Below are 12,584 nucleotides of genomic sequence, written 5' to 3' on the forward strand. Positions count from 1 at the left end.
TCTTCCACTAATCATGGTTTAAGTAAGTCTGGGGCTAAAGGAACCACATTCAGTAGCCACAGGCTTCATGAGGCTCCTAAAAGGCTAGTACTGATGTGGTCCAGCACAACCAACACTGGATCCCAACCAGGTTTTTTTTATGGGTTGGAGATTTAATAAAATCACTACTACTACAGCCTTTACAATGTCATGGGTGCAGTAGGGTTGGGCTTTGAAACTTGGTTCCCAAATTAGAACCAAATACAAAATGCCAATTACCGGTTACCCCTTTTAAAGAAAAAAAGAAAATGTGGTATTCTACATTGTAAAATTATGGTAAAGATATTAACTTTGGCAGAACAAAAGTAAAATCAATTGTTTTCGGGTACTACAGTTAAGAATACTGTGTAAAACATGGGTAAACATTTGAGGGTAAGGATCTATTACCACTCGAACTTTCAGCAAACACTGAAGAACTCTTTCTTCCAAAAAAGGTTCTTTGGATGAAACCCTTATTCTTACAAACAACCCTTTAAGAACATTTTCTTAGAAAAGGGATCCTCAGAAGCCGATGTTCTGGGTAGAACCCCAGCCCTTCATGAACAAACCTTTTTGAGCCCTTATTTTTAAGACTCTACTTCCCTCTGTTCATGTCAGTGTTCCCATGTTCAGTTTGTACGTATTGTTTGTAAGTGATGCAGCTTGGTGTAGAAAGTCTCAGCTCTGTAATGAGAGTTGTGTCTGTCCTTCATTTGTCAGGAGCTGGTGAGTCAGAGGCAGAAAGTGAGAGAGGAGAGGGAGAGACTGCAGGCCCAGCTTGAACACTTCAGGAGGTGTTTGACGCTACCGAACATTCACTGGGGCAGGGGGCAAGTCAACGGGCACACACCGAGGTGACCTCTGACTCCAGCTCCCCGACGGATGCGCCTCTGACAGCGAAGGAACAGTAACAAGAACAAGACAGACTGGAGCCAGACCACTCTCTGAAGCACTTGAAGCACTTGAAGGAGCCAATCCTTGTCTTGTTACACGCTCTGGCCAATCAGTTGTGTTACCTGTGTGGTTCCAGATTCAACTGATTACCTGCCATGTTTGCCACGGTAACTATGGTGACCATGAAGTCTGGGCATTCCTGCTCTGTCTCATTCTGCCCATGGACAGTAACAACACTGTGTAGGTCAAACAGCATCTTTCGCAGCTAACCGCTCCCACTAGTCCCCGAGTTAGCTTTAAGGACTCTCCACCATGTAATTCATATCATGTACGTTTCTGCATAAACTATATCGATCCACACTAATGGGACACATCACTCGGCACAAACCTGTAGCCTCTGTGGACAGCAATGAGAAGAGACTAAGCATGCAGTGGTCACTCGGTTAATACTCAGAGAATGAAAATTGAGTCAAGGAATCAAAGCACACCTCAGGCCTTAAACTTGATAGGATGCACTTGAAGTGGAATTGGAGTGAATACTTGACCGTCCTCTGTGTGGTGTAATGTTGTAGTGTCTACTTAGCACCGTATCTGGCAAATGAAGCAGTTTGTGTGCGGGTAAAGCTCCTGCAGAGGATAGGAAACACCTAAAAAGATATTATCTATATAATGGCAAATGATATCAATGAAGTTTTTTGAGGTTTAATAAATTTTCCATTGGTAATGTCTCTTGTGATAGATGAAGAATTTTGTATGTTTTATTGTTTTAACCATTATTTGTGGGAAGCCATATGTTTTGTTTGAATTGCTGCTGGTCAGAATAAAAACTGTTTTAGAAAATGAAGGATGTTAGGACAGTTGTATTTGAAAAAAAAAGTTATGTGATGTCAAAATGTTTGGACCAAGATGCACTGGGAGTGGAAGACAACATGGCAAATGTCAGTTTTTGTCTCATGAAGATTACTCAAGATGGTTTATCCCAGAGTCTGTGTCCCTCCACATGCCTATAAATGTTGATAAAACTTGAACAGAATAAAAGTTGTGATATTTTTAAAAGGCCTTTTGCAGCACTCTACACACGTTCTTAATAATTGGCATCACTTGAGTAAAACAACAGTACTTTCAGACACATTGTCCGACATTGCATTTGTTTTTGCCCCTCTGAAGGTGATCTCATGTGGCATTATTTTGAAAAGCAAAGTCAAATGATTTTGTCAAGGAAACGAAAAAGCCAAATTATTATTCAGCTCCATTTCAGGACTGTCAAAACTGATAAACGATATCTTTACACTTGATACTCGCAGAGTACTTGAAACAAATGTCTAATTGTTTATGGATGACATAAACATCAGAATGACACTAGCCTTCTGTGGATAACAATAAATGACACCTTCTCTTTTGATGAGATTTATTTTTGTTCCAGGCAGATAAAACAAATGTCACAAATTCGTAATTTCTGCCCCCCTTTCCCTCTGAATATTAAAATCCCAGGAGCCCGTTCCTACAAGCACAAGCTACAGTAGCAATCTCCCAAAATCGCCTGACCTTCCTGCGTCACCTGTTCAGTCTCCTCCACAAACTCGCTGTGAAATCCTGCATATTTGTTTCAATCAGTTGTCATGTAATGTATTATTTGGGCTGTATAATTGTGATGAATTATTTATTAACATATATTGCTGTACATTCTGATGGAAATTTACATTAAAATATTTGTAAAATGTCTTTTGTCAGTCATTGTCATTTATCTGAGGAGAGACTGGGTTTTCACTTCTGATACGTGTTTAATTTCACTCTCATTTCATGTTTCCTGAGGCACTCTGTGGCAGATATACCATGTCTGTCTTCTTTGGTTCAAAATCGCTCCAAAATCTTCAGTGAGTTTAAACTGGGTTGAGATCAAGTGTCTGTGAAGGCTACAGCATATGCGCCACATCATTTTCATACATATCAAACCATTCAGTGACCTCCTATGTCATGTGAATGGGGTCACTGTCATCCTACAAAAGACCATGCTCATCAAGATAGACATGATTCAACATTTAATAAAAGTAATCAAGTACATTTACCCAAGTACTATACTTATGGTAGAACTCTGAGGCATTTGCACCTTACCTGAGCTCTCCCCTTTTATGCTAGTTCATACATGCTTACTCCAATATGTTCATTTGACAACTATAGTTACTTTGCAAATTAAGGGTCCATAAAGGATTTAGGGGGATTTGTTGGCAGTCATGGAATACCAATGTCAATGTCAAGGTTGACACTTTCACTACCCAAGGGCAATTTAAGAAAGCAGTTCTCCTTAGCGTGCAATGTTTATTAAGTTTTGTCCTCTTTTGATTTGTTTAAGGGCGGCACGGTGGTGTGGTGGTTAGCACTCTCGCCTCACAACAAGAGGGTTGCCGGTTCGATCCCGAGCGTGGGAGCCTTTCTGTGCGGAGTTTGCATGTTCTCCCTGTGTCAGCGTGGATTCTCTCCAGGCACTCCGGCTTCCTCCCACAGTCCAAAGACATGCAGATTGGGGATTAGGTTAATTGGTAACTCTAAATTGTCCATAGGTGTGAATGTGAGCGTGGATCGTTGTTTGTCAGCCCTGTGATAGTCTGGCGACCTGTCCAGGGTGTACCCTGCCTCTCGCCCAATGTCAGCTGGGATAGGCTCCAGCCCCCCCGTGACCCTCAAGAGGATGAAGCGGTTAGAATGAATGAATGATTTGTTTAAAGGTCCAGTGTGTAGGATATTGGCAGAAATATAAAACAATAAGTCTGTTTTCTTTAGTGTAAAATCCCCTGAAAATTGCCGTGTTTCCATTAGCTTAAAATGAGCCCTTCATATCTACATAGGAAGTGGGTCCTCTTCTACAACTTCCACCATGTTGCACTGCCATGTTTCTACAGTAGCCCGGGGACAAACCAAACACTGGGTCTGGATAGGGCCTCTCACATTTTTTGTTACCTGAAGGCCACTGGAGGCTCTCTACATGCTTGGAAAGGGAGGGGTATTTAATTGGCTGTGTTCTGCAACATCACCACTAGATGGCACTAAATCCTGCACACTGCTCCTTTAATGGTTCTGCACACCCACACAGGTTTTATCAGTTGACCTGGCTGATGAGACCTCTAGTCAGGGACATGTTCAATCTCAAAACGGTGTGCACCATTTTGCTACAGTTTACAGTCTGGAGGACATATTTCCTTGAAACGGTGTGCAATGGGCTTGGAGGTACGTTTTCTCTCATTTGGTGGGTGGGTCAGAGGAGTTAGCCAATCAATGCGTACATAAACAAATGTCTGGTAGAATTTTACTTACTGTACTTATATTTTTTTGTTTTTATGTCAATGTAATGGCAACGTAAACATATGTTTCCAATGCCAATAAAGCCCCTTTGAATTTAATTTAATGAAACCTTGCAGTATTTGAAGGCAGTGAGACTGGGTAACACAACAGCATGTTCAATGCACCAATGTTTGAATACGTTTCGCCATGTTTTCTGGGAATGCAGCCAAGGTGTATGTTGGGTTGAGCTATGCAATGAATTACACGACTTCACCAAATGCTACACATGTAAGAATGATAAGTGGGTATGTTTCCCTATCCCCAAAGGTCCAACAAAATCAACAACAGGGTTGTAACAGTGGAGTATTTTTACTCTGATCATTTAAGCACACTTTTTCTGACAATACTTTTTTTTAAAGTACTTTTAATATTTTATATGCAGGACTTAAGAGTATTTTTTCACTGTGAAGTTACTACTTTTTCACTTACAGTAACCTTGTGTTGATTTCCAGGGCGTCTGGTCTCTAAGGGGACAAATGGACTCAAACCATGTCAAAAAGTATAACTGAGTGTACAGAGCCACTGGGACCCCACACTGGATAAAGCATTCAGGCATGCGCTGATTCCCTGGACTTGGATGTAGATTCCACTTTAGTCATTGTTCCTGATCAGTTCAGTCACAAGGATTGCTTGGTTTAAGTTAATGAAGTTTATTTACTTTATTAATCCCCCTGAGGGGAAATTCAATGTTTTCACTCTTGCTTGTCAATTACACACAGGTCCGAAAGACACACACATGCACAAACAGGATCTATACATACACAAAGTGGAGAGATGTCAGAGTGGGAGGGCTGCCCTTGGTCAGGCCCCCCGAGCGGTTGGGGGGTTCGGTGCCTTGCTCAAGGGCACCTCGGCAGTGCCCAGGAGGTGAACTGGCACCTCTCCAGCCACCAGTCCACGCTCCATATTTGGTCCGGACAGGGACTCGACCCTCCGGTTCCCAACCCAAGTCCCTATGGACTGAGCTACTGCCGCCCCCTACTGCCGCGTAAGACAACTGAGCAGTCTTTGTTATGGAAGCCCCCATGGGCCAGTTATGATCTCTCATTTAAAGTCACTTCGATCTTTTACTTTTACCATCTAGATATACAGTCCTAATCAAAGATAGCTCAGCATTTGTATACCTTTATATATCATAGTTTATTTCTTATTGTATGACACTGTACACCAGTATGGAAACATCCACATTTATTCAGGTTTTTCAATCAGAATAAGGAGGGTAAAACAAACAATTTATCATAAAGATAAAGATTAAGGCAATATACTTGAGTTCCAAGTGAAAAAAAGGGGGATTAGGCAGTACATGATGCAACAACACAGTGGGGGAAAAATTCTTTTGCCTGGATAGAGCACCACCATGTGACAAATCAAAGGCTGACTCTCATGTAAATGTCCAGCAGCTATTCACATGGGTTCTGGATGACTATCAGCAGAAAATCGTTCTCTGCAGAAACATAACAGAAGAGAAGACAGGGCACACAAATGAAATACAAATAGTAGAGCCTCCTCTGAGTTAAAGCTGTGATATTAAATGTTTGCTTCAGTGATCATCATTAAGTAGCTACTACATACTCACCTGGTGCCACCAAGATCTCATGTTTCTTGGAGCGCACACGGAGGAAGGTGAGGTCATTCTGAGGGTCAATATCCCTCACTGTGCTCCTGGCCTTCATCGTGAGTTGGCGAAGAAGTCCTGCATATTGAACCGTTGTGGAGTTATCTAAAGTTGTTCTGATGGGAATACCTGAAAAGATAAAGCTTTTACTACCTTCTCAGTCAGGCAGTACTGTAAACCTACTGTACTACAGAAAACTGTTGTGCTGGAGATTTATAGTTTTTGGCTTACCCTCTGCATTTACCACAATTGTTCCAATCACACCTTTATGGGCTTCAATCCTCTTCAGTGTCTCCTCAATTTCAGTCTGCAGAATAAAATGCGGGTGGATATTTAATAAAACACCCACTTGTGAAATATTTGACAGAGTGAGCTTAGTAAACAGCAACTTTAATGATGTTTGATTGAATTTCAGTTAACAGCAGCAAGGTTAGTGCCAGTAAGGTGAGTTACTTGTAAAAGTTAACATAGCTAATTGATGCAATGTCGGTGTTTTCCTTTAATTACATTTATATAAAAAATAATACGTTTATCATTCAGAGGCATAATGGCATATACATTTAAGAAAACGCTTCCGAAACAAAACAGTGAACTTACGTGCTCAGTTCCTGCCATTTTGTCTGTGAACGGCTGCCCGAGACTGCGCTCAGCGTTTTCTTCGCGTCTCCCCGTTGCCAAGAGAAACGGAAGAGACGTCAGACGCAAGCGGAAGTGCAGCGTAGCCGTCATTGTGTAGAGGTGCGCTGTGAGCTGTTTATCTCTACTGCAAAAATGCCGGAGTTAGCGGTGGAAAATGTGGTTGTTCACCCTCTGGTGTTGCTCAGTGTGGTCGATCATTTTAACAGGTCAGTGGATTTAATCTCTGTTTTCAGTTTTTACAAAGGTTCGAAGTTAAAATGTCCAGAAGCGTAGCGTTGCGGCTAAGCTAAGCTAATGTTAGCCCTGCTGAGTCAGAGCCCCGTTTAGAATGAATGCAGACATGACCGAGCTAGTTAGCTCATTGAAAACAGTTTTGTTCTTTACCTAGGGATGTCAGAAAATAATGTTTGCTAAACTGTTAAGTCAGTCAATAATATAGTAGAATTTTGAATTCGCTAGCATGTACACACAGCTGTCGTAATCGTGTTATTCATTTCATTAGCTAAGTTAAACCTAAGCTAGCAACCTAGCTAACACATCAGTCCATGTTTATGACTCATCGCGTTCACTTTTGATAAAACTGTAGTAAACTAACAATTTCTATCCATCTGACCATTCAATCTACAGGATAGGAAAAGTTGGCAATCAGAAACGAGTGGTTGGTGTCCTCCTGGGATCATGGCAGAAAAAAGTTCTTGACGTCTCAAATAGTTTTGCAGGTGAGTGACATTATGAAAGCATTTAATGAACACGATGTAAAATTGAATAATGTTTAATAATAAAATAAAGAAAGGGGCAGATAAACAAGTTATAGTCCCTATGATTCGTGCTTTTAGAAGACTGGCTTTTGGACTTATTGTAATGCAACTCAAAAGTGTCTTTTATTAACCCTAACTGTCTGCAAATTCTCACATCATTCAAACTTCATGTACTTCAGTTTGTAATGCTGGATTTTTGTTATGGATTTGTGTTCTTCGATCCTAAGCCAAGATAACCCAATTCACATAACTATAGATATAATTACAGTCCTTGAAAAGCTCTCACCTGAGCTACAGAAAACATTACACAGCTGTTTTCAGAGTAGTCGGTTGATCATGTGTAAAATCAGTGGAGCGCCCCTTTAAGATATTTGAATATGCCTTTGACAGTAGTTAGTATAGTATATATAGTGATAATTTTTACTCAGCCCTTGTTAACACTTTTCAATAACAACAAGGAATTGAAAGGAAAAACAAAAGCGAAAAATATAGACCATAAAAGTGTAGGCTTAAGTCTTACTAAGTATATTCCCATAGTAGCTAATCAACTACTAAGTTTAAGTTATACAAACAAAAACAAAACAGAAACAACAAAAAAGAGAAACGGTACAGAAATTTAAAAACATTTCAGACCCAATAATCATACCCCAGTTTTATATGTGTTTACTGCCTTATTTTTAAACTTTTTTTTCATTTATAAAGTGAACTACACAGTTTTAGACTCGACTCACACCTGTCCCAGCACTCTGTGAAGCAAAATGAACCTTAAAAGTCAAGGAGTGTCTGCCACAGACAGATTCCATCAATTCTTTAATGTCTGCCAATGTTCCTTTACAGTGCCGTTTGATGAGGATGACAGGGACGACTCAGTGTGGTTCTTGGATCATGACTACTTGGAGAACATGTATGGCATGTTCAAGAAAGTCAATGGTAAGGCACTGCCTTTGTCTACATTATTCAGTTGTTTTTCATGGTAGGTTTACCTTGATTTTATACTTGTGAATAACTGTCTTCAATGGTTTTCAGCCAGAGAAAGGATAGTCGGATGGTACCACACAGGACCAAAGTTACATAAGAATGACATTGCCATCAATGAGCTCATCAAGCAGTACTGTACCAACTCGGTATGTAACTGCTTAACTTTTTTCTCTGCTTAATGTGATTGTGTTGTGACATTACCTTGTTCTACTCATATTCTGATGTTGAATAAATAGCTCATATATTTGTCTTCTGTCCTACCAGGTGTTAGTCATTATAGATGTGAAGCCCAAAGATCTTGGTCTACCTACAGAAGCATACATCTCTGTGGAGGAAATACACGACGTAAGTGAATCATGGATTGCATCGAAGCAGACAGAATAGCAGGGGCCAGATGCGTAAAACTCTGTGTAGATTCATGGTCAAAACTATATGTACGCAAAAAGACAGAAATGTGCATATGCATTCTTTTCATCAGATTTATAAATGTGTGCGTACGCCTGATTCAGTTTTATAAATCTCTATCATTGTGGCACTAAACCCATGGGCATGAGCCCCATTCCCACACCCACAGTTCACCAAAAAATGGAAGTATAGACGCTTTTGAACATATATTTGCATATCGATACTTGTGCCCTTCTACAATTCATTAGACCTGTCAGTGAGAAATACGGTAAAGAAACTGCAATTTCACTGACTGTGTTGCATCAGCGAGGTTCTCCAACAGTGCCAGCGTAGCCATCATTATACACAGCTATAAGTATTTGTAGCATCCCTACCACTATTTCATTACATTTTTGCAAACCATCATCATGGTTAAATCTCAGTAACCATTATTAAATGTCACAAGGATGATTAATGATTTATTTATAGCACTCGTGGAAACTCATTTTACAAAGTGCTTTACAGCATAAAACTTAACAATCACTTACAGGAAGGTGAATTAAAATAATGGTGGAATTATCACTCATAAATGATTTAAGATCAACTTATAAATGTGCCTTTGTTTTATTATTTTTGCAGCTTATACAGCTTTCTGTAAAATGTCAGTCAATCACTGAAGTTGGCAGTTACCTAAAAACAATGCTTTCTGTCTCTTAGCTAACATGTAATCTCAAATCTCCTCCTTATTATATCACCCACAGCTATGTCAGGTAAAAAAGTGTCTCACCACTCAGTCTTCTTTTATAAATACCAGTGTATGTGTAAAGAAGGGTCCCCATGGTTTTTGTGCATACACATCGTTTATACATATGGCCCCAGATGTCTCTAGAAAAACTTGGGTTGTGAATTGATTTATTGAATCATAAGTAATATCATAAATACATTTCCATCAGCGTGAGTTTGGTGATGATGCATGTAGGGTTTACTGGACACAAGTCTGTTGATTTTTTTTTTTTTTTTAAATTAGGGTTTATGACCTTTATAGTTAATCTGTCTGAAAGGTAAAATGGAAACCACACTGAATTTGAGGCCTTTTAAACAGCTATAGTTTCTTTTCTTACTTGTCTGAGTTGCTAGAAAGTATTTCCAGTGAAAGATGACAGTGTGTACTGCATTATTATCCTGTTCCATCCTGTTGGTTTCAAACAATGCACTGAGACTTTTCCTTACTCTTTCTAGGATGGCACTCCAACATCCAAGACATTTGAACATGTCACCAGTGAGATTGGAGCTGAGGAAGCAGAGGAAGTGGGTGTGGAGCACCTGCTCAGGTACCAAACATTTCACACACTTTGCTACAGTGTTAATCATGTAATAGCCATTTTAGTCACCAGAGTAAATAATTGTGATTATAATACAGGTATAAATGACACTACTCTGCCTCTACTGTCTACTGTAATCACTAATGCTGCAAAGACCTTCTGACGAAAATGATGAACAAATGAAAACTCCTTACAAAACAAGACATTCATCACTTCTCATTGGATTGTACCATTTGCAGAGATATCAAGGACACCACAGTGGGCACTCTGTCGCAACGGATCACAAATCAGGTTCACGGCCTGAAGGGACTCAACTCGAAGCTGTTGGACATCCGCTCTTACCTGGAGAGAGTGGCAGCAGGAAAACTTCCCATCAACCACCAGATCATCTACCAGCTGCAGGATGTCTTCAACTTGCTGCCAGACGTAAATCTACTGGTATGTTGTGTTTGATGGGCGTTAACTTCATTATTTACAGTAACCATTGTAGGGAAATTGGTGTCTTTTGAATTGTAGTAACTGTAATTTCACCTAATTTTAAGAGATGTAGTAATTTTGGTTATTGTATGTGACTTTGAGAGCTGGCTTTTTTTAAACAATGAATTAAAGCTGCAGCAATTACTCACTGTTATGTTATATTAAAACAGTAGCACACGTGCTTAAAAAAAAAACACAGTTACAAGAACTGCACAATTTTGAATTAATTCAGTAAAACAAAGAGACTCTGAAAGGAAAGAACATTGAACTGAAAACAGAATCTACTGGTTTTTACTTCAGCTACAATCTCAAACTGAGCTGCAGTTTCTTAGTTTATCCACTGGAGGGCAAACTGAGTCAGATTTAGTGACACACACACCTCCAACACATTTGTGCTCTCATGCTCAAAAACAGAAACTGTAGCTGCTTGCAAATACATTTGTCAGCTGTGGGTGGTGTGTTATTTCGATTTAGGCTTGGGATAAATACCTGCTTTTATAATGTCTGGATAAAAGTCCAGCTCTGTGTTTGATCCTTGTCATCTTTAACACTTCTTGGTCAAAAAGTTTAAACATCCCTGCCTAAAGCTCCATCACATGCATCCGTTTACCTCGAATGTCATTTTTCAATATTTACCCCCCAGGTTTTTGTGCATGTCACATTGTTTTAGACACATTGTTTGTGTTGGTGAATATTATATTTCTGTCTTTGCAGGAGTTCACAAAAGCTTTCTACCTTAAGACCAACGACCAGATGCTGGTGGTCTACCTAGCCTCACTCATACGCTCTGTGGTGGCTCTGCACAACCTGATCAACAACAAAATCTCCAACCGAGACGCAGAAAAGAAGGAAGGACAGGAGAAGGAGGAAGGCAAGAAAGAGAAGAAAGACGACAAAGAGAAAAAAGACGATAAGGACAAAGACAAGGAGAAGGAGAAAGCAGATGGTGCCAAGAAAGATGAGAAGAAGAAAAAATGAGGGTCCTTCCTTTGAGGTCTTTTCTCAGATCACGCCATCTTCATCTGGATGGTGCTCTACTTTCTGCCCACAGTTACAGCTCTGTATGTGGGTCTCAGGCTAAAAGTAGGACTCTATATGGGGAATGGTGTCATTTGAGATTTGGCCTCATGGTCACAAGTGGCACTCATAAAGACTGTTATTATCGTACAGAGATGATGATGTTTGCGTCTTCGGTGTTCTGAACTATGAGAACATGTTTATTCTGTTTTCACAGTTGCCATGCTCTTGGTGTTGTTTAGCACTGGGGGCTGCTTTTTTGTAAGATGGAAAAAAATGTTTTGTTTCTGTATCACTCATTAAATTGGGATCATATTAAACATGGGTTGTTTTGCAGTTTTCACTGTTAAATCGTTCATGTGCGTATAATGTTTTGAGATTACCTTAAGGTGAGGGCAAACTTTGGACCAAAACAGCAGGAAAGAGGCACAGGCTGTGTGTTTGTGTGTGAGAGAGGGTGAGTGAATATTCCCCATGGTGCAATATGAGCTTAGTGATGCTCAGTTTGCCAAATTATAGACTGAAATAAAAATGAGGACGAGTTGTGTTACTTAGAATCTGCTTCGATCGGAGTCTATTAAAAGGAAAGCAGCTGTGACGCCAACAACATTACAGGTTTGAAATTCATACCGTACAAACAACATGTCAAAACAAAGTTACATAACACCATAACATACCAATTCATTAAAGAGGTGAGAACCACTTGGAATCTAACACAAATTTGCATTTGTCTTATCAATGCGCAGGATTACTAAACCATTTTGTGCTTGAGGTTACTATTGCCGATAAGTCTAAAAAAAATTTAATTGGGGGAAAAAAGGAAATTTGAGTGTCCACACTTCAGGTCATATCCTCCTGAGACCATGCGTCATATGAGGACACCACAGTCTTGGTTTACTTGACTTTATACTACATCCTACTCAACTCACCTGTTGTCCTCGTTCATGGACACTTTTTTATGCCATCTAGTGGTAGTAAGAGCACAATAAACGAATCCATGTAAAACAAGATGGCAGCCATCTCTGCCAAGTCAGTCTGCAGCTGATCCCAACACAAAAGTGGACAAGGTCCAAAACCTGATCTCATGTTATGGTCGAAACCTATTCATTCATGATGAATTATGGACGTCATTATTGTCTCATATGA

General features: G+C 39.9%; 3 protein-coding genes across 6 annotated transcripts in view; 2 read left to right on the plus strand and 1 right to left on the minus strand.

The window, feature by feature from the left end:
- LOC125887893 (genetic suppressor element 1-like) overlaps nt 1-2,634 on the plus strand; it is a 49,387-nt gene extending 46,753 nt beyond the window's left edge. For all 4 annotated transcript variants that reach the window (XM_049574992.1, XM_049574993.1, XM_049574994.1 and 1 more), the window contains exon 16: nt 739-2,634. In XM_049574992.1, the coding sequence (XP_049430949.1) occupies nt 739-876 (138 nt within the window). In that variant the 3' untranslated portion in view covers nt 877-2,634. The remainder of the gene's footprint in view (nt 1-738) is intronic.
- Nucleotides 2,635-4,957: 2,323 nt separating this feature from the next.
- On the minus strand, nt 4,958-6,592 carry LOC125887832 (dynein light chain roadblock-type 2). Its single transcript, XM_049574919.1, has 4 exons — nt 6,461-6,592; nt 6,095-6,170; nt 5,825-5,992; nt 4,958-5,692 (listed from the first exon to the last, which is right to left on the minus strand). Exons 1-4 carry the CDS (start codon nt 6,590-6,592, stop codon nt 5,649-5,651), a joined length of 420 nt encoding a protein of 139 aa, XP_049430876.1. The 3' UTR covers nt 4,958-5,648.
- psmd7 (proteasome 26S subunit, non-ATPase 7) lies at nt 6,576-11,758 on the plus strand. Its single transcript, XM_049574918.1, has 8 exons — nt 6,576-6,708; nt 7,130-7,221; nt 8,098-8,190; nt 8,287-8,384; nt 8,503-8,583; nt 9,862-9,953; nt 10,184-10,382; nt 11,136-11,758. The coding sequence occupies exons 1-8, from the start codon at nt 6,635-6,637 to the stop codon at nt 11,397-11,399; spliced, it is 993 nt and encodes a 330-aa protein (XP_049430875.1). The 5' UTR covers nt 6,576-6,634; the 3' UTR covers nt 11,400-11,758.
- The last annotated feature ends 826 nt before the right edge of the window (nt 11,759-12,584 follow it).

This window comes from Epinephelus fuscoguttatus, linkage group LG4 (genome assembly GCF_011397635.1).
Source record: "Epinephelus fuscoguttatus linkage group LG4, E.fuscoguttatus.final_Chr_v1".
Lineage (NCBI taxonomy): Eukaryota > Metazoa > Chordata > Actinopteri > Perciformes > Serranidae > Epinephelus > Epinephelus fuscoguttatus.

Excerpts from the sequence above, each read along its gene's own strand:
- LOC125887832 (XM_049574919.1), bottom strand. The coding sequence starts at position 6,592 with ATGACGGCTACGCTGCACTTCCGCTTGCGTCTGACGTCTCTTCCGTTT. Across the intron at positions 6,171-6,460 it reads AAATGGCAGGAACTGAGCAC|ACTGAAATTGAGGAGACACT; the intron begins GTAAGTTCACTG and ends TTTATTCTGCAG. Across the intron at positions 5,993-6,094 it reads AATTGTGGTAAATGCAGAGG|GTATTCCCATCAGAACAACT; the intron begins GTAAGCCAAAAA and ends TTATCTTTTCAG.
- psmd7 (XM_049574918.1), top strand. The coding sequence starts at position 6,635 with ATGCCGGAGTTAGCGGTGGAAAATGTGGTTGTTCACCCTCTGGTGTTG. Across the intron at positions 8,191-8,286 it reads CATGTTCAAGAAAGTCAATG|CCAGAGAAAGGATAGTCGGA; the intron begins GTAAGGCACTGC and ends AATGGTTTTCAG. Across the intron at positions 8,385-8,502 it reads AGCAGTACTGTACCAACTCG|GTGTTAGTCATTATAGATGT; the intron begins GTATGTAACTGC and ends CTGTCCTACCAG.